Raw genomic sequence first — 22,553 nt, 5'->3', positions numbered from 1 at the left:
GCTTTCTGAATGGAGCATCATAGGTATTTTCTATGATGGTCTCTCTGAACTATCCAAGATGTCTTTGGATAGCTCTGCTGGAGGATCTCTTCATCTGAAGAAGACGCCTACAGAAGCTCAAGAACTAATTGAAATGGTTGCAAATAACCAATTCATGTACACTTCTGAAAGGAATCCTGTGAACAATGGGACTAATCAGAAGAAAGGAGTTCTTGAGATTGATGCTCTGAATGCCATTCTGGCTCAGAACAAAATATTGACTCAACAAGTCAATTTGATTTCTCAAAGTCTGTCTGGAATGCAAAATGCACCAAGCAGTACTAAGGATGCTTCATCTGAGGAAGAAGCTTATGATCCTGAGAACCCTTCAATAGAAGAGGTGAATTACCTAGGAGAACCCTATGGAAACACCTATAATTCTTCATGGAGAAATCACCCAAATTTCTCATGGAAGAATCAAGAGAGACCTCAACAAGGTTTCAATAACAATAATGGTGGAAGAAACAGGTTTAGCAATGGCAAGCCTTTTCCATCATCTTCTCAGCAACAGACAGAGAGTTCTAAGCAGAATACTTCTGACTTAGCAACAATGGTCTCTGATCTAATAAAGACCACTCAAAGTTTCATGAATGAAACAAGGTCCTCCATTAGAAATTTGGAAGGACAAGTGGGACAGCTGAGCAAGAAAATTACTGAACTCCCTCCTAGTACTCTCCCAAGTAATACAGAAGAAAATCCAAAAGGAGAGTGCAAAGCCATAGACATGGCCGAATTTGGAGAGGAAGGAGAGGAAGTGAACGCCACTGAGGAAGACCTCAATGGGCGTGCACCAATCTCCTCTAAGTTCCCCAATGAGGAACCATGGGAATCTGAGGCTCAAAATGAGATCATAGAGATTCCATTGGACTTACTTCTGCCTTTCATGAGCTCTGATGAGTATTCTTCCTCTGAAGAGGATGAGTATGTCACTAAAGAGCAAGTTGCTAAATACCTTGGAGCAATCATGAAGCTAAATGACAAGTTATTTGGAAATGAGACTTGGGAAGATGAACTTCCCTTGCTCACCAAAGAACTGGATGACCTGTCTAGGCAGAAATTACCTCAAAAGAGGCAGGATCCTGGGAAGTTTTCTATACCTTGCACCATAGGCACCATGACCTTCAAGAAGGCCTTGTGTGACTTAGGGTCAAGTGTAAACCTCATGCCCCTCTCTGTAATGGAGAAATTAGGGATCTTTGAGGTGCAAGCTGCAAAAATCTCACTAGAGATGGCAGACAACTCAAGAAAACAAGCTCATGGACTTGTAGAGAATGTTTTGGTAAAAGTTGAAGACCATTACATTCCTACTGATTTCATAGTCCTAGAGACTGGGAAGTGCATGGATGAATCTATCATCCTTGGCAGACCCTTCCTAGCCACAGCAAAGGCTGTGATTGATGTTGATAGAGGTGAACTAATCATTCAAGTGAATGAAGAATCCTTTGTGTTTAAGGCTCAAGGATATCCCTCTGTCACCATGGAGAAGAAGCATGAAGAGCTTCTCTCAAATCAGAGACAAACAGAGCCCCCACAGTCAAACTCTAAGTTTGGTGTTGGGAGGCCACAACCAAACTCTAAGTTTGGTGTTGAACCCCCACATTCAAACTCTAAGTTTGGTGTTGGGAGGTTCCAACATTGCTCTGATCATTTATGAGGCTCCATGAGAGTCCTCTGTCAAGCTACTGACATTAAAGAAGCGCTTGTTGGGAGGCAACCCAATGTTTTATAATTAACTATTTCCTTTTGTTATTTTATCTTTTTTGTAGGTTGATGATCATAAGAAGTCACAAAATCCATTGAAAAAGCAAAAACAGAATGAAAAACAGAAAGAAAAACAGCACACCCTGGAGGAAGAACTCACTGGCGTTTAAACGCCAGTGAGGCTAGCAGTTGGGCGTTTAACGCCCAGTCTGGCACCATTCTGGGCGTTTAACGCCAGAAAGGGGCACCAGACTGGCGTTAAACGCCAGGAAAGGGCTAGAACCTGGCGTTAAACGCCAGAAATGGGCACCAGCCCGGCGTTTAACGCCAGAAATGCCTCAAAACGTGATTTTGAGCAATATTTGGTGCAGGGATGACTTTTCCTTGACACCTAAGGATCTGTGGACCCCACAGGATCCCCATAAACCCCACCACTCTTTCTCTTCTTCTTCACCCATTCACCAATCACCTCAACATCTCTTTCTCTTCACCAATCACATCCATCCTTCATAAACCACTACTTCTTCCCCTTCTGGCCGAACCACAAAGCCATCTCCCTCTCCTCCATTTCTTCTTCTTCTACTCTCTTCTTTCTTCTTTTGCTCGAGGACGAGCAAACCTTTTAAGTTTGGTGTGGTAAAAGCATTACTTTTTGTTTTTCCATAACCATTTATGGCATCCAAAGCCGGTTCAACTGAGAAGGCATGACCTCAAAGCCCATCACTAAGAAGAAGATGGAGCAAACAAGAGACCCCTCTCATCATGAGATCCCTGAGATACCTCAAGGGATGCACTTTCCTCCACAAGACTACTGGGAGCAACTGAACACCTCCCTAGGAGAATTGAGTTCCAACATGGGACAACTAAGGGTGGAGCACCAAGAACATGCCATCCTACTCCATGAAATTGGAGAAGATCAAAGGATCAAGAGAGAGGAGCAACAAAGACAAGGAAGAGACATTAAGGAGCTCAAAGCACTCCATAGGATCTTCAAGAAGAAGAAAGAGCCGCCATCACTAAGGTGGACCCGTTCTTTAATCTCCTTGTTCTTTATTCTTCTGTTTTTCGAAAATTATGCTTTATGTTTATCCATGTTTGTGTCTTATGATCATTAGTGTCTTAGTGTCTATGCCTTAAAGCTATGAATATGAATCCATCACCTTTCTTAAATGAAAACTGTTTTTATCACAAAAGAACAAGAAGTACAGGATTTCAAATTCATCTTTAAAACTAGCTTAATTAGTTTGATGTGGTGACAATACTTTTTGTTTTCTGAATGTATGCTTAAACAGTGCATATGTCTTTTGAATTTGTGGTTCATGAATGTTAAAATTGTTGGCTCTTGAAAGAATGATGAAAAAGGAGACATGTTACTGAGGATCTGAAAAATCATAAAAATGATTCTTGAAGCAAGAAAAAGCAGTGAATACAAAAAAAAAAAAGAGAGAAAAAGAATGAGAAAAACGAAAAAAAAAAGAAAGAAAAAGAAAGAAAAAGAAAGAAATAAAGTTGTGATCCAAGGCAATAAGAGTGTGCTTAAGAACCCTGGACACCTCTAATTGGGGACTTTAGCAAAGCTGAGTTACAATCTGAAAAGGTTCACCCAATTATGTGTCTGTGGCATGTATGTATCCGGTGGTAATACTGGAAGACAGAGTGCTTTGGGCCACAGCCAAGACTCAATAAGTAGCTGTGTTCAAGAATCATCATACTTAACTAGGAGAATCAATAACACTATCTGGATTCTAAGTTCCTAAAGAAGCCAATCATTCTGAACCTCAGAGGATAAAGTGAGATGCCAAAACTGTTTGGAGGCAAAAGCTACTAGTCCCGCTCATCTAATTTGGAGCTATGTTTCATTGATAATTTGGAGTCTATAGTATATTCTCTTCTTTTTATCTTATTTGATTTTCAGTTGCTTGGGGACAAGCAACAATTTAAGTTTGGTGTTGTGATGAGCGGATAATTTGTACGCTTTTTGGCATTGTTTTTAGTATGTTTTTAGTAGTTTTAGTTGAGTTCTTAGTATATTTTTATTAGTTTTTAGTTAAAATTCACTTTTCTGGACTTTACTATGAGTTTGTGTGTTTTTCTGTGATTTCAGGTATTTTCTGGCTGAAATTGAGGGACCTGAGCAAAAATCTGATTCAGAGACTGAAAAGGACTGCAGATGCTGTTGGATTCTGACCTCCCTGCACTCGAAGTGGATTTTCTGGAGCTACAGAAGCCCAATTGGCGCGCTCTCAACGGCGTTGGAAAGTAGACATCCTGGGCTTTCCAGCAATATATAATAGTCCATACTTTGCCCAAGATTTGATGGCTCAAACCGGCGTTCAAAGTCACCCTCAGAATTCCCAGCGTTTAACGCCCAAACTGGCACAAGAATGGGAGTTAAACGCCCAAACTGGCACCAAAACGGGAGTTAAACGCCAAGAAGAGTCTCTACACGAAAAATGCTTCATTGCTCAGCCCAAGCACACACCAAGTGGGCCCGGAAGTGGATTTTTATGTCATTTACTCATCTCTGTACACCCTAGGCTACTAGTTTCTTATAAGTAGGACCTTTTACTATTGTATTTTCATCTTGGTTCTTCTGGTTCCCTCTCTGGGGCCGAAACCAATGATCACTTTTGTTCTTATGTATTTTCAACGGTGGAGTTTCTACACACCATAGATTAAGGTGTGGAGCTCTGCTGTACCTCGAGTATTAATGCAATTACTATTGTTCTTCCATTCAATTCCGCTTGTTCTTTGTCCAAGATATCACTTGTTCTTCAACATGATGAAGGTGATGATTGACGCCCATCACCATTCTCAATCATGAACAAGGTGACTGACAACCATTCTTGTTCTACAAGCATCTGAGGCTTAGTGAATATCTCTTGGATTCTTTAAAAGGAATCTTCGTGGTATAGGCAGGACCTGATGGCGGCATTCAAGAGAATCCGGAAGGTCTAAACCTTGTCTGTGGTATTCTGAGTAGGATTCAATGACTGAATGACTGTGACGTGCTTCAAACCTGTAACCTACTGGGCGTTAGTGACAGACGCAAAAGAGTGATTCTATTCCGGTAGGGGAGGGAACAAACCGGTGATTGGCAGTACTGTGACAGAGTGCGTGCATTAGCTTTCACTGCGCGGAGGGGAGGTAGCTGCTGACAACAGTGAGACCCTACACGAGCTTGCCATGGAAAGGAGTAAGAAAGGATTGGATGAAGGCAGTAGGAAAGCAGAGAGACGGAAGGGAAGGCATCTTCATACGCTTGTCTGAAGCTCTTACACCAATGATATACATAAGTATCTCTATCTTTATCTTTTATGTTATTTTCGTTCATCACCATACCCATTTGAGTCTGCCTGACTGAGATTTACAAGATGACCATAGCTTGCTTCATACCACCAATCTCCGTGGGATCGACCCTTACTCGCGTAAGGTATTACTTGGACGACCCAGTGCACTTGCTGGTTAGTTGTGCGGGATTGCAAAAGTGTTATTGCAATTTCGTGCACCAGCGCGCCTCCCTCTTGCACGACTGGAGAAACAGAAGCGGAGCTCCATCGTGACTCTCCCTCTGCCTTGGACGGCGACACACAGCAGTGAGAGATCCGGCGGCGGTGGCGCTACGGCATCGCGAACAGCTCGCCTCCCACTTCGCACCACACCACTTCTGCCTCCCTCAAACCCAGCGTCGTTCTCCCCTGCTCCTTCGAACTCGTCGGCGAGGGACCTATGACGGCACAGCGGGTCGTGCTCCTTCTTCTCCATCGGTGGCTATGGCTCGTGCTCTCTCTTCAGGTCGCGGTTCTGCCTCTGACGCTGCGCAAGGATGATCGGTGGCGGCACGGGCGTTAGCGACGGCGACCCGTGGTGGCAGTGACGCGGCTTGCTCTCTCTCTCTCTCTCTCTCTATATCTCCACCCTTGGATGTGCGACGGCGTTTCTCTCTCTCCCTCTGTTAGCAACGGCGGCGACGGTGGCAGTGGCATCCACCGCGCCGCCTCCCTCTTCTTCCCCCCTCTCCTTCCTCCCTCGGTCCCCCTTCCTTCTTCCTCTTTTCTGTTTCATCCCTTTCATTCAAGAAAAGGAGAAGGCTGCACATACTATTGCTGCTGAGTGAGGGAAACACTGGTGCTACGGCTGGGTCTTGGGGGGAAATGGGTCGGGTTAGGGTTTTTCTGGGTTAGGGTTTCATTTTCAAAAATTAGAGTTAGGGGCATTTTAGTAATTTTACTTAAAAATAGGGATAATATAGTAATTAGAAATGAGTTCTAATCCAACAATAATAGTGTATAAAAATACTATTTGCTCATCAATCATACAAATTATTTTTCGTAAAATGCCCAAATCAAAATAATTAGAAGTAATATAATTAAACCCTTTATTTTCCAAAGTAGCAATATTAATATTTAAAACATTACTTATTTAATCCAAATCATATAAAATCTTTATTATTTCATAACTATCAACTTTATACTTTAAATATAGAAAATAATCCAATAATTATAAAATTGGATAATAATTACAACTTATCTCAAATCCAATAAATCAAAATTGCCTTAATTATCTTTAACAAAATAATCTATGAAATTAAGGCTATAAATAACTGTAGGATTTGAGACTTGATCATAATAAGACTTTTCAAAGATTCTGGGTCTTACACCAACCAAACCAAACCAAACGCCTGTCAATCATTCAAAACACTTCTAATAACCATTATCACAACAACAATACTCAACACAAGGAAATTACAAAATCTAGAATTCAATCAACCAATCCTATAAGTCGTAATTTAAACCAACTTCATTCAACAACGTCAATCAATAATTAAGGATTCTCGGTCTTCTCAAACAGTTTCAATCCGAACCATTCCTGAAACCTTGTTCGAACCATTTCCGAAATAGTAAATCATTCTCAATAAGCAAACCGTTTTCAAATATCAAGTCCTTTCCAAGTTTGTTTTAAAATCAAATTCCGATATCAAATTGGGTTCAATATCAAATCAAATTTCGATATTAAATCTTTTCTAAAATCAAACCGTTTCCAAAATTAAATTAAATGCCAATAGTAAATCTCTCCCAATAATTCAAGGAAAACCACTTTAACAACATCAATCAACTAATCAGAATATGCAACTTTCTCAATCGATCAATCTAACAACCGAATTAATAATCTTATTCATCCAAAACAACTCAATTCAATTCATAAGACTTACGAAATCACAAGAAATGTATTTTATGCATTAATATCGATTTATAATAACTCTGGAGAGTAAATCAAGTTTAAGAAATGCGCCCCTACCTCGGAAAGTCGAATCCATAGGAATTAACCGTGATAAATCCATTTATTTTAAATTCACAACAACGGTGATAATTCCAATGAAATCAAGGTCACTGCATCCATTGGAACAGCAACAACGTTAATTTCGCGGTAATGATGATGGTTGCAGCAGGACAAGAATTTTGAATCTAATATGATCAAGGGCAGAAACAGCCCTAGGGCGTCCAAGACAAAGCAAAAACTAAAATTGAATTAAAACAAGAATATGACAACTATAGCAATGATAAAACAGAACGTGCAAATAGATCAAGCCCAAGGGAAAGATCAAACCAGTACCAGGATAATAGAATTAGAACCAGCAATAGCCCCGATGTTGGCTTCCAGCAGCGGCAACGCCTTCACCAATGACTCCAATTTAGACAAACCCCAACAAACAATATAGCCAAGAACATCAAAGGAAAATACAGGGTATTTTACAGAGCAATAAGGGTTCAGAAATGGTGGTTGATAAACTCCAATTTGGTGGTTTATCTTGTGTTGAATTTAGAGGATTTTATCACCTTTTTCCACATTTATCCAATGAAATAGCATGGTTTTTGTTATTCTCATTTAATTGTGCTTAAGAGTGAAAACATGTTTTTTAGGTCTTAAAATAGCTAAATTTAATTCACCTTGATTCTATTAGATGCCTTGATATGTTTGTAAAGTGATTTCAGGTTTAGGAGGCAAAGATTGAATAGAGGGAATGAAGAAAAAGCATGTAAAAATGGAGAACTCATGAAGAAATGAAGGAATCACAAAGCTGTCAATCCTGACCTCTTTGCACTTAATCAATCATAACTCGAGCTACAGAGGTTCAAATGAGGTGGTTCTGGTTGCGTTGGAAAGCTAACATCTGGAGCTTCAAAATGATATAAATTTACCATAGTTGTCTGGCATTTAGGGAGGCGTACGCGTGATGTACGCGTACATGTGGGAAGCTACACGTGACTCACTAAAGGCAACTCGTGGCCAGCGATTTCTGAAGCATTTTGGACCCAATCCAACTCATTTCTGATGCTATTTAATCCAATGATTGAAGAGAGATGAACCAATTGGTTAGTTAATGAGTTTTAGTTTAGTTTTCACATGCTTTTAGTTAGTTTCTAGAGAGAGAAGCTCTCTCTTCTCTCTAGAATTAGGATTAGGTTTAGATCTAGATCTACCTCTTCTTCTCTCTTAATTTTCCTTTTTCTTCCTTAATTGTTCTCTTGTAGTTGTAGAATTCCTCTTCTCTTGTAATTCCTTTGTATTGTTAGTTGTAGTTTATGAACTTTCTTTTGTAGATCTACATTTCTTCTTCAATGCAATTGGTAAGTTCTTTGTTGTTTCATAATTGTTTTGCTTTTCTATTATTGATCTCTTGCCATTATAGTTAGATCTCTCTTTAATTCTTGCAATTCATGTTGTTTACTTTTATTGCCTTCTATGTGTTTGATGAAATGTCTCTTCTAGCTATTAGTTAGATTTTGTTCCTCTTGGCTTTGGTTGAGTAATTAGTAACTCTTGAGTTATCTAATTCTTTTGTTGATTGACAATTAGAAGTTGCAAAGCGTCGCCTCGTGCCCTGTTTTTCTCTTTTCTTCTTCTTTCTTCTTCTCTCTTTCTTCTTTCCTTCTTCTTTCTTTCTACCTTTCCTCTTCTCTCCTCTTCCTTTCTTACTTTATTCTTTTCCCTCTCTAAAAAAAAGAGTTTTTTTTCTCTCATCTTTTATTTTCTTTTATTTATTGCATTTGCATACTTTTATTCATTGCATTTTAATTTTATTTTTTATAGCTTGTTCTTATTTTCTTTTCTAAGTTTCTTATTTTAATAATGGTGTTGAATTCTCTTACTCAATTGCTGAGAATTTCTTAGTTAATCTTGGTGCTTCTTGACTTGTTTGATATTGTTGGGTGATGAAACTTTTAAATTAATGCTCAATCTTGTATGACTCTTATATTCTTTGTGCATTGATATGAACTTGGATGTCTTTCATGACCCACTCTTTCTATTTGAACTTGATGCTTTTGAGTTTTCTTCATGCTTTGACTTTACTCTTGCATCAAGTGTTAGTTAATATGCCTTAGCTTATATTGTTTTCTCACTCACATGTTGTAGCTACCATGTAGTAGAGAACCATGCTCTTATTTGGCATTAGGTCCCGCCTATGTTCTATTTTCTTTGATATCTTTGTTATAGGCTTAATTTTCTTTCTTTTTCTCTCCTTTAAGGTTGGCTACCAAAAACAGGAAAAAAAAAGTTTCTAAATGGGGCGACAAACAAGTCATCCGCACAATCTTTTGAAGAAGCTCATCAGTTGTTTCAATCCATCCACCTTACTCTTCTTTGCATGCACCGAGGATGGTGCAATCTTCAAGTGTGGGGAGATCGTTTGACCAACTTCCATGGGTAACAATCTCTTTTCAGCACCAATTCTTAGTTTTCTTTGTTAGATTAGTTATTACATTGCATGATAGATTGCATGTTAGTTAGAATTTGTATATATTTTTACCACTTCTTTCTTATTAGGACTGCTTGGTTAGGGTGATGATTTCTTTTTCAAGAAACTGTTTTAGGACAATCTACCAATTTGAAAGAAAAATATTTTGTTGAACTTGCTTGAAAGAATGTATTTTGGAACATGGTTTTGATCTAAGAACATAAGCTAGTGAGATTTGAGCCTAATTGTGTGGTTACATCTTATAACCATTTATTTTTCCTTCTTGTGTGCATTGTTCTCTTTCTATCATTGTAATCTTTGATTTGTTTGATTCTTTATGTCCATTATTCCGTATATTCATGCATTTATATGATTGAGTCCATTGTTTTATTTAGCTCACTTACCCAAATAGCCTTACCTTTTATCAGCCTTTGTTAGCCAATTTTGAGCCTATGCTAAACCCAATTGTTCTTAATTTTAGCACATTACAAGCCTTAAGCGAAAAAATAATAAATGTCCCTTATTTAGATCTTTGATTAGCTTAGGCTAGAAAGAGTGTTTATCATCAAGTTTGGGAGAATTGGGAACATTGGTTGGGATAAAAGGGTGTTTTGTATTTCTATCGAGAATTTAGGGAATTGGGTACATGCTCATGTATTAATTATATGTAAAACCATATGCATTGATGCCTTCGTATATGCTTTGTTGTGAAAAATAAAAGAAAAAAATGATAAAGAAAAAGAAAAATATATATATATGAAAAAATAAAAATATAGAAAAAGAGAGAAAAAAAAGGAAAAAAAAAGCAATAAAAGGAGACAAAATGCCCAAAGTAAAGATTAATAAAGATCAATGCATATGTGTGGTAATCAAAAGAAAACGCATGAGTATGTGAAAAAGTGAAGAATGGGTAGTTATGTTAGCACTTAAATAGTATAGGTTGCCATAGGTTAGGTGGGAAGTTTAAGTTGATCAAAGATTCAAACTCTAGTCCACTTAACCATATACAATCCTACCTTGACTCTAGCCCCATTACAACCTATGAAAAGACCTTATGATGAATATATGCATGCATTGAATAATTGTTGATTGTTAGATGAAAAACAAATCTTGGAAAGCATGATTAGGGGAGAATTGAGAGAATTGACCCTATACACTTGAGCGACTAAAGTGCAAACACTTCCGGTGAGGGTTCGATGCTCAATTCCTTAATTCCCGGCTTTCATGAGCGTTCTTCTTGCAAGTCTATTTGAACTTCATTTTTATACTTGAATTGGTAGGGTTCATGAATCGTTATATGACTTTAGCCTTACCTGTTTATACATGCTCTTGGAGGATTGATTTATTTTTAACTAAGTAGGTAGAATCATTTTTCATTTAGTTGCATTCATTTAGATAGGATGCATATAGATAGATTGCATTGAATAAATGTTCATACCCCTTTTCTTATCCTTCTTGGTTTAGCATGAGGACATGCTATTGTTTAAGTGTGGGGAGATTTGATAAACCCCAATTTGGTGGTTTATCTTGTATTGAATTTAGAGGATTTTATCACCTTTTTCCATATTTATCCAATGAAATAGCATGATTTTTGTTATTCTCCTTTAATTGTGCTTAAGAGTGAAAACATGCTTTTTAGGTCTTAAAATAGCTATATTTAATTTACATTGATTTCATTAGATACCTTGATATATTTGTTAAGTGATTTCAGGTTTAGGAGGCAAAGATTGGATCGAGGGAATGAAGAAAAAGCATGTAGAAATGGAGAACTCATGAAGAAATGAAGGAATTGCAAAGTTGTCAATCCTGACCTCTTCGCACTTAATCAATCATAACTCAAGCTACACAGGTCCAAATGAGGCGATTTTAGTTGCGTTGGAAAGCTAACATCCGGGGCTTCAAAATGATATAAAATTTTTCATAGTTGCCTGGCGTTTAAGGACACATACGCGTGATATACGCGTACACATGGGAAGCTGCACGTGACTCACTAAAGGCAACTCGTGGCCAGTGATTTCTGAAGCATTTTGGGCCCAATCCAACTCATTTTTTATGCTATTTAACCCAACAATTGAAAAGGGTTGGACCAATTAGTTAGTTAATGAGTTGTAGTTTAGTTTTCACATGCTTTTAGTTAGTTTCTAGAGAGAGAAGCTCTCTCTTCTCTCTAGAATTAGGATTAGGTTTAGATCTAGATCTACCTCTTCTTCTCTCTTAATTTTTCTTTTTCTTCCTTAATTATTCTCTTGTAGTTGTAGAATTCATCTTCTCTTATAATTCCTTTGTATTGTTAGTTGTAGTTTATTGGTAAGTTCTTTGTTGTTTCATAATTGTTTTGCTTTTCTATTATTGATATCTTGCCATTGTAGTTAGATTTCTCTTTAATTCTTGCAATTCATGTTGTTTACTTTTAGTGCCTTCTATGTGTTTGATGAAATGTCTCTTCTAGCTATTAGTTAGATTTTTTTCCTCTTGGTTTTGGTTGAGTAATTAGTAACTCTTGAGTTATCTAATTCTTTTGTTGATTGACAATTAGAAATTGCTAATTGATTTGAATGCCACTAAAGCTAGCCTTTCATTATGAGTTAGCTAGGGCTTGTGAACAATTCTCATCACAATTGATAAGGATAACTATGATAGAATTTCTAGTTCTCATATCTTACCAAGAGCTTTCTTACTTGCTAGTTTATTTCTTTTGCAATTTGTTTTTCTTGTTTCTTATCTCAAAAACCCCAAACATACCTCATAACCAATAGCAAGAACACTTTATTGCAATTCTTAGAGAGAATGACCCGAGGTTTGAATACTTTGGTTATTAATTTTAGGGGTTTGTACTTGTGACAAACAAATTTTTATATGAAAGGATTTTAGTTGGTTTAGAAACTATACTTGCAATGAGATCTTATTGTGAAATTCTATACCGACATAAATTCATTCATCAGTGGTTCTCATGGCTAGGACTTAACTGACTCACCATTAATAATGGCAACGACCGGCGGCGACAGAGGAATGGTCTCTCCTCTGTGCGTCACTCTCTCTCACACGTCTTGTCCTCCTTCTCTGCCACAACATCAACAAAACCTCCTCTCCCCTACTCCGTTCTTCCCAGCTAAGGTGGTGACTTCTTTCAAAGGCGGCAGCGGTGGTGCTCAGCATTGGCAGCGACGATTCCAGCGCAGCGACAAGACACGGACGACGGGCTTGCAGTGAGCGCGACGGGCTCCTGCTCCCTTCCTCATCGTAGCGCTTCCTTCCTCTCTGAACTGTCTCGATGGCAGCACAGCAGCCCGACGGTGGCGGCGGCATGGCGGCGCAATGACTTGGTGGTGGCGATGGCAACCGGCGCAAGGAGCGGCACATCTCGGCGACCCTCCTTCCTCTCCTCTTCCTCTGTCCCAGCCTCTGCTTTCTCGGATCTCACTCTCCCTTCCCTGCTTCCCCTGTTTCCATTTCCCTTCCCTTTTTTTTCTTTGGTTGTTTCTTTTCTGAATTAGGTTAAGCGTTAGATTTGTTTTGTTTGTGTATTAAGGAAGAAACCAAGAGGAATGACTGTAGGGTTAGGGGAACAAGGGTGAGTGGCGGTGAGTGTGAGTGCGGGTAGGGGTTAGGGTGAAATTAGGATTAGAGTTAAATTTAGGGATATTTGGGCTAATCAAATTCTGATAATTTTAATAAAATTGGGGTATAGAATATTAATTTGAAATCTTATTTAATTCTTTAAAATTATATTTAAAAAAATATTACTTTATTATCAATTGCTAATTAGATTTTGATCAAATATTCTAATTTAAAATTAGAGATAATATAATTTATTTTCTTTGTTTATAAAATTAAAGTATTAAATTCTAAAATCTTTATTATTTAACTAAATTTTATAAAATTCTTATTCTTTTGCAACTGTTAAGCTATATAACTTAAATATAGAAAATTATTCAATAATTATAAAATTAGGTAAAATTTTTAATTTAATTGTCAAAACTTGATTTAATTACTTTTAATAAAATAATTTCTAAAAATAAAGTCTTTAATGAATAAATAAATTGAAATTAACTCATAATGATATTTTTCAAAAATTATGGGTCTTACAGTTGGGCTTATCTCTGATCGTCACGACTCTATTACCTCAGCAATAGCTCATAGTAATGGATCGTGGGAACCTCCAAGAGCTATCCTAATATTTTATGTTAGGCAGATAGCATCCAACTTTTTGAGAAATTTTAAGGCATCGTATTTACAGAAGTTGATAGTCAACATGGGTACGTAAATTATTGTGAAACTACGGCGTATTTGTTTTTACAAGGCATATAGCATCCATCTTATTGATTTTGTTTTCTTGGTTATTTACAAACTATTGTAGGACTGTGCGTGAATTTAATGTGTAGTATGCAAGATTGCGTGCACGTGGTGAGGCTTACACGCGATGGATTGATTGAATCCCACGACAGTAATTTGCTTTGGCATTTGATAATGGATACCATTGGAGTCATATGACCACAAACCTAGTGGAGTGCATCAACGGAGTACTGAAAGGGGCTCGAAATATTCCTATCACGTCACTTGTGAAGGCAACTTTTAACGGACTAAATGAGTTGTTTACTAGGAAGAGGGCTGAGGCTGACGTTCGAAGGAATGCAGGACATGTATTTTCTGAATATGCTACCAACAAACAGCAATCAAATCAGCAAGCAGCGGAAAACATCCAGGTTAACCTATTTGATAGACAAAATGAGATCTTTGAGGTACGTGAGATGCCCAGTGATATCGAGTATGCGGTGAATCTCTGTCAACGGTATTGTGATTGTGGTGAGTTTCAGATAGATCGAATCCCTTATCGCCATGTCTTTGCGTGTTGTGCAAACCAATGACTTAATTGGCAACAATACGTTCATGAGGTATACAGGATGGATGAGATAAAAAAGATGTATAGAGCACGGTTTAAACCATTAGAAAATCCAACAACGTAGCCGGTGTATCAAGGACCAAGACATATACTTAATCCGTACTTAAAGCGGGTTTCCAAAGGGCGTCCTAAAATAACCCGCTTCTTGAATGAAATGGATATGCGTGATATGCGTGGTCTTAGGCATCGCAGGCTTTGTGGAGGCGAAGGCCACAGTCGAAGTAGATGCCCTCATTGTACAGGGCCTAATGCTGGTGGATCTGCACCTATGTCTTAGTGCATTTGGTTTTTCCTTCATTAGGAATTGGATTTAAATACTACATCAATTGTATTAAATACTACTTTATAAAATCCCTGTATACTCGAATCTAATGTGAATTTATAAAAATTCATAACAATTACAATAGCAGTCTTAAATTAATAGATAAATAACAATTATTTGCTAAATGTCTTTTTCACAAATTTAGTACATTTTTTAACTGCCTTCTTGATTGTGGAAGGGGGTATATCTACTTGCACTTCTATGTGTTAGGTCAATCCTAAGATTATACCATTTACCATGAATATCTGGAATATCCGTCCTATCCGCACCTTCCACATCACCTATATGACATCAAAAACCACAATAATAAATATATCACAATAACAAATATACTAATATATCACAATAACGAATACAAAAATATATCACAATCATACACTAATATACCACAATAATAAATACAATAGTATATTATTACCTGCATCGTCATCACTATTGTTGTCACCGTCACTATCATCTTCGCCATCATTATCATCCTCCGCCATTGGTGCCTGGACCTGAGGAAAATCAGCAACATTACTAAATATATTCACTATAAATATATTCAAATTCAAAGTTAGATATATAGTTAAATTCGAAACATGTTTAATTTATATCTAAATTCAAATTATAAATATATATTTATTCAATTTTAAATAAATACCGGAAACCAAAATTATTAAAGACATTTTCTGAACTGTATTTAATTTCAAAAATATTTAATTTTAAATTATAAATATGTATTTTTATATATTTAAATTTTATTTAAATTTAAATTTAAATATTTAATTAAAACTAAAATATATTTAAAGTCAAATTTAAAATCAAATTTAAATATAAATTTAAATTTAAAATATATTTAAATTTAAATTTAAATTTATAATTAAAACCAAAATAAATTTAAAGTCAAATTTAAATATGTTTAAATTTAAATATATATTTAAATATATTTAAATTTAAATTTAATTTTATAAACAAAGCTGAAATATAGCAACGTCAAATTTACTTATATATGTAAATTCGAAATATATTTAAATTCAAATATTAATATAAAATTAAAACTGAAATATATATTTAAATATCTATTTAAATTTAAACTTTTTAAAATATAAATTAAAATCACAATTATATTTTATTTTTAGATTTAAATAGCCTAAATAAAAATTTATATTTAAATTTAAAATATATTTAATACTAATTATTAATTAACATTATCATTATTTATCTAAATATATAATAAAGGTATAATTTTTATTTATGTATTTTTTTCAACTACTAATAAATAAATATTATTTAATTTAAATAACAACTATACATATTATTATCACATTATTTCGATTTCAGATTAAAAAAAATACATGATTAATCTATTAATTATATTAGTAATATTAAAATAACTTGTTAACTTTTGAAAAAACAAAAAGCTTAGCAAATGAAGACAGAAGTCTGTGCAGGAGGAACTATGAAAAGATGGAACTAAGGATGCATTGAAGAGTAGAAAGAAAGGAAATCGAGTGTGTAAAACTGTAGTTGTGTCTCTGAAAGTATATGTAGATTGGAAAAGTTGTATACAAATTAGATAAACAGTAATTATTTACCTTATTCATAGGTTTGCTGGAATTTGACGCGTGTCGACCATACACACAATACGAATTTTTCTAATATCTTTGTATTGCTGAAATACGCACTTTGCGTATTGTGCTTCCCGAAAAACACGCCCCAACCTCTGTTAAACACCATTTTTTCTAATATCTTCATAAATTTCACTTTCTTGGTGAATAATGAAATAAAAAATTCCTGCTTTTCACGGTATAACTTGTTCTCAAAATTATAACTTTTTCTTTTTTTTTTTATTTATATAACTTTTATAACAAGAAAAAGTTATATTTTTTGGGTTCCAGGACTGATACCAATGACTGATTTTTTGGCGGTCGAACATCCAGTTATCTGTTATACGATTCGCCATAAAGTGTTCCACATTAATACAAGAGTGAGGAATCAAACTCTTAGTGAGGTCAACAAAATTAAACTTACAATATGATATCACTAGCATAGTACAATTTCAATAAAGAAATTACACAACACATACAGAAAGTATTAGAAGTGAGAATCGGAATATAATTTCAGTAGAGATCAGTAAAATACATCATATATATATATATATATATATATATATATATATATATATATATATATATATATTAATAAATTAACATTAAGGTTGTAATTTATTAGATAAAGTTATTCAGATATGCAATGCACAGATACATCACATACCTTCTTATATACTTGATTATGAGTCAACAAGTCGATTTTAGCCACTCAATTAATATTACCGGTAACAAATCTCTACCCTACTCTGTCCATGAAGATGAATATGAATGCATCGGCAAACAATTTCGTCCAAGTTTTTATATAACATTAGAAGAAAGTCTATTTATTTAAGTAATAGATTTTCTCGGGATGTTCCTTCAATAATCTCCTACTAGTGATAAGGTTGAAAACTTCACAAAGAGTCAGTTTTTCCGAATTACAAACTTGCATCCCATCTCCATAGCCATGAGCAACTCTCTTCAGATAGCCCAAATTTCAATCTGTAAAACACTGTGAACAGGCACTTTATTGGATTCATCGGGAATACTAGTCCCTTCTTCCTTTCTTTGTTGCTGAATTGAAAAATGACCTAATCAGCTAATACTAATTATTGAATTATTGTTTTTTATTTTATTTCTCACAGTATCTCTAGTTATAAACAAGGTAAATTCGAATCCCTAATGTTTATCTAATTGAATGAGTTAGTCCATTATTCAACTGATTCAAATTATTTTAATTATTGTGTATTTTACCACAATATTTTGGAGGAACTAAAATAAATGAAAACATTACAAAAGATGTAAAATTTAGTCAAGGATAAATAATCATCATGAACGTTCTGTGTGTCGTCACTGTGATTCATATACAACAGTCAAACTTATGTCGTAAAATACTACACACCCAAAATTATGGTTACAAGTTACAACTTACAACACTATCCTATCTTCCAATGCTTACAAACTCAGACTACATTCAAAAATCAAAACTATAAATCCCATCTGAGCTTTGCATTGCGCATTGATTTACCTAACTTTAGAAGAATTAACAAAATGATAATAATTCCCATTACTATAGTTTGTGATCGAATTATATTTGTTCCCCTTCTTCCTCATCACATACTCAAGCGCTTTCCACCACCACTTTCTCCTTCTACCATGTGTCACGTGACTAGTCACGTGCTGCAACGACCTACTCCTCTTCACCAACCCCCTCACCTCCGGTGCCTTGTACGTCCGAATCAACGGCCACTTTATCCCATCAAAAAACGGGTGCCGTTTAATATCCGTTGCACCTCTGGCGCACCCTAGCCTCCTCCTCGGATCCTTCACCAAAAGCTTCTCAATCAAATCCCTAGCTTCACTTATCCCTTCCTCCAATTCCTCTCTCTCATTAACGTAAAATCTCACGTCCCTGCTGGATGCTATATTGCGCAGCGTACTCTCTTTACTATACCCCTTAAACGGCGTCGTACCATACAAAAGTTCATAGATGAAAATCCCAAAAGCCCACCAATCCACGCCGTTACCATGACCGTTACCAGAAACAAGCTCCGGAGCGAGATACTCGTGGGTCCCAACACACGATCGTGAAAACGCCGTTGTTGGTTCCGCAACAAACTCCGCCACCACGTGCTCCGTAAATCGAGATTTGTTGCTAATGTTGTTATAACAGAAACAACGGTTTCTTGAGTTTGTTGTTAGTCTCGGGGAATGTGACCTACGCTCGAAAACAGGTGCCACGTCAGCTTTAAAGCAGAGATCGAAATCCGAGAGCATGACGTGACCGTCCTCGCGTAACAGAACGTTCTCTGGTTTGAGATCTCTGTAAACTATTCCTAGCGCATGGAGGTACTCGAGCGCGACGAGAACCTCCGCTGCGAAGAATCGGACCGCCCGGATAGAGAGCCGGTTGCCGGGCTGTTTGCGGAGGAGGGAATGGAGGTCTCCATTGGGGCAATAGTCGATGAGGAGGCAAGTGTAGTGAGAAGCATCGATGCGCGCGTAGAGCGTGGGAAGGAAAGGGTGGTCTAGCGCGTGGAGGATTTCTGCCTCGGTTTCTACGTGGGAGAGTTTCTTGGCGTTTAGGAGGTCTTTGTCAACGACCTTGAGGGCGAAGGTGGCGCCGCCATGGTGATCGTCACGGAGGCGGCAGAGGAAGACGCGGCCAAGGTTTCCGGTGCCGAGATGGCCGAGGATCTTGAGATGTCGGAGGTGGAGGCGGCCGTCGGAGGAGAGGGCTGTAGCAGCGCGGATTGCGGACCAGTGTGGGTCGGAGCTGCGGTGGGGACGGCGGAGGACGGAGGCAGATGAGGTTGTAGCGGAGGCGGATGCGGCGGAGAGACGGTCGTTGAAGCTGAAGCTGAGGGTGAGACTGCTGGTGCGTGTTAGGGAGGTGCGGGCGGAGGAGGAGGCGGTGGTGAAGGTACGGTCAGTGGTGGTGCTTGTAAAACTAAGATCAAGATCTGTATCAGGCGGGAACAAGAACGTGTCCTCTACCATCATATTGAATGAACGAACAATTATGGAACCTTAATGCTGTTAATGTTTTGTTCTGTTTGTGTTTGTGAATGATGAGAGTGAGTTTTTTAACGTTGTTGTTTGAGGGTGATGTGTGTATATAAACTATAAAAGGAGAGAGAGAGAAGGTGGGAGTGAAGATTCATAATTCATAAATCATAAAGTTGACCCAAATGAAGGGAGAGACTAGAGAGGGACACAAGCATATGGAGAGTCGACAATGCAGAGGTTAGGTTAGGTTGACCCACTGGGTGTTTATATTTTACTAATATTTTTAATGAATAATGTTACGAAAATAATATTTTTAAATTATCTTATTTAGTTTGATATTTAAAATTTTATGTATATAATATTTAAAATTATATATTTATTATATGTAATATTAAATATTTATTTTTAAAAATAATTAAATATAAAATAAAATAAAATAATTTTTAATTAATTTAAATTGATTTTTATTGTTTTCTAAATATTTTGTATTTTAATAATGTCCTCACTTCTAATGATTCATTTGGGTGGCAGTACTAGTATTATTTTAGTAACAATTATGATAAGTTTCCATTATTATTTATTGTTATCATTATGGACAGGGATTGGGAGTCTACTCTTTAATTATTGCATTTTTCTGTATGTTTTATTTTTGGTTCACAATCCCATCTCTATATACAAGTAACTAATTTTTTGACGAACTAAAAGGTTAAGTGAATTTGAATTTAATACTATGAACGTCACTAAAGTTAAAATATGTCTTCAAACACAATAAATATTTTCAAAATAATTACAGATTGTATGTCTTAAAAAGCATTCGCAATAGTAGAAATAAATTTAAACTTGCATTTTGGTTGTGACATATATTTTAATTACATCAATTTTACTGTGTTTATGAGTTATAGTGTCTAAATTATATTTAATTTATTTTTTATAATAAATTTTAAATTTTAAATTTTTAAATTATTTATTTTTATTCTTTTATACTTTCATAACAATTACCTTTTAATTATTTATAATATGTATTAAGTTTCTTTGACATATCAATTAACTCTTGAATAATAGTGCAAGACTTGGTGTGGTTAGTATATGTCTATTTTTCTTATAAGTAGCTTTGGCAACCGAAAAGAAAAAGATCATTCATGATCAAGTATAGGTTCATAAAGTTATTAAGACCGTTCAAATACTCTTCGTTCATAAATATATGTCTGCATATTTATTTGTTTAGATAATTGCAGTAGTGATGGGTCGGTTGATTGGGGGATTGAATGAGAGAGAGAGAGAAAGAGAAGAGGGGCGGGGGGTATTTTAATGGAGTAGTAAATAATGAATCAGGAAGATGTGCAAAGTATACAGATATAGGGGCTAGGTTGGCTGTGTCGCTTTACAGGAGCACAATTTATTACTATCATAATGAAACTTAAATCTAGACTAGAGTTACTACTAGCCAAGTAGCTAGACACTAATCTTTATTATGACCTTAGAAATGGATAAGCTTCCTGAATCTCATTATTAAAGATAGGGTTTTGCTAGGCTAATTTTTTTGTTGTTGTAAAACTTTTCACGTATTACAGAAAATATTATATAAATTTGTTGTAATTTATTGATATGGAATTGAATAGATTTAAAATAAATCGCGAGTGACGATTTGAGTAAGCAACAAAAAATATATAAAATGGTACTATCGATATGAAAAAAATAATAAAATTTTTTTCTCAAAAAAAATAAAAGTCACGATTTACTTGTAATATGTGACAAATAAAATTGATAATGCCAAATTTTTTTCACACTTTGAAAATTTTTTAAAATTTGTAAATGATAATAACAATTTGTGTATTTTCTCTCTGTATAAAGAGTATTCCTAAATGTAATCTCCTATTGTTCTTCTTCTTGCTTCTCTTTTCTTAGTTTTCTGTGTATATATAGTTTTCATCTCCTGCAAGTGTCCATTTTTTCTCTTATTGCTTCTACTCTTCTATCCATTCTTTTGTTTCTTTTTTCTTGGTTCATTGTGGTTATTTATTTCTTTTGTTATCCATCTCAGTTATATATTTTATTCCTTTTTATTATTATAATATTTAAATTATTTGTTTTATTTATTAAAAAATAATTTTAATTTTTTAATCCAAAATAAATAGTAATATTAATTAAAATTTTATTATAATGGTTAAATTTTATCAAAAACACCTGTGATATTTATGCATAATAATCTATATACATGTGTTCTTTCTTTTATGCCAAAAGGGTGACAAGTATTTTATATAGACGACCTATATTAGTATTCGGTAGGTTCGTCAAATTTCAAGTGATGTACATCATAAATGACGTAAGTTTACAAGCGATGTTCTCAATCTATTATGAAGTTCAATCACAAATGTCAGTCATTGAGCTGTTTGTGGAGCTCGAATAGTTACCTAATACTATTGAAGAACTTCATCTGAATTTTGACTGGCAAAATTATAACAGTAAAAGCAAAGAGGAATATGAAGGCAATTACAATTTTGTTGATCAATGTAGATGAGGAACAAACATAATGCACCATTGAGTCAGATGTGGAGGATGTGGCTACTAGCAAGTGAGCATCCATTCAAAGAGCCATCTTTCATGTGTGCTTTGGATCTTGATGCAATGAATGAACCAGAGTTTTCAGAGTATGCGAATGCAGGCGTGTAGTTGTGAGCATGATATTTTAATTAGTAAGTTACATGTTAAATTTGTTGATTAATATTTTGCACTGTGTAAATATGTTTTGCGGTGTTATTGCAGATCCAACTGTGGTCGCAGATAGTGAGTTTGTCATTTGAATGGAATTTAATTCTAGAGAAGTTATGATAAAGACAGTAAAAAAATTATACAATTTACAGAGGTGTTGATTATCGAATTTATGAGTTTGAACCAATGTCATTTTACGTAAAATGTGTGCAACATGGGGCTAGCTGTGACTGACTTATCAGGGTAAGCATGATGCGAAGAAAATATTGTTGGGAGATTAGACAATACAATGGCAACCATACCTGCACAAGAGAAACTATTTCTCAAGACCATTTGAAGTTGGACTCGAACACGATTGCAGAAGTGATTAGGCCATTGGTAGTGGCTGACCCATCCATAAAGGTGCGATCTGTGATTGCAAATATCTAATCAAAGTTCAACTATACGATTAGCTACCGCAGGGCATGGTTGGCTAAGTAGAACGCAGTGAAAAACATTTTTGGTGGTTGAGAAGCCTCTTATGAAGCGTTGCCGATATGGTTTGAAGCAATGGTTACGAAAGAG

At 35.7% G+C, this 22,553-nt stretch overlaps 1 protein-coding gene across 1 annotated transcript; it reads right to left on the bottom strand.

The window, feature by feature from the left end:
* Positions 1–17,623: 17,623 nt before the first annotated feature.
* On the bottom strand, positions 17,624–19,347 carry LOC130941971 (serine/threonine-protein kinase WAG1-like). The gene has a single exon (XM_057870630.1). The coding sequence runs from the start codon at positions 19,272–19,274 to the stop codon at positions 17,796–17,798; it is 1,479 nt and encodes a 492-aa protein (XP_057726613.1). The 5' UTR covers positions 19,275–19,347; the 3' UTR covers positions 17,624–17,795.
* Between the last annotated feature and the right edge of the window lie 3,206 nt (positions 19,348–22,553).

Source organism: Arachis stenosperma, chromosome 7 (genome assembly GCF_014773155.1).
Source record: "Arachis stenosperma cultivar V10309 chromosome 7, arast.V10309.gnm1.PFL2, whole genome shotgun sequence".
NCBI lineage: Eukaryota > Viridiplantae > Streptophyta > Magnoliopsida > Fabales > Fabaceae > Arachis > Arachis stenosperma.
The sequence above is the reverse complement of the archived record's forward strand: the minus strand, read 5'-3'. Positions and strand labels throughout refer to the sequence as shown.

Excerpts from the sequence above, each read along its gene's own strand:
- LOC130941971 (XM_057870630.1), bottom strand. The coding sequence starts at position 19,274 with ATGATGGTAGAGGACACGTTCTTGTTCCCGCCTGATACAGATCTTGAT.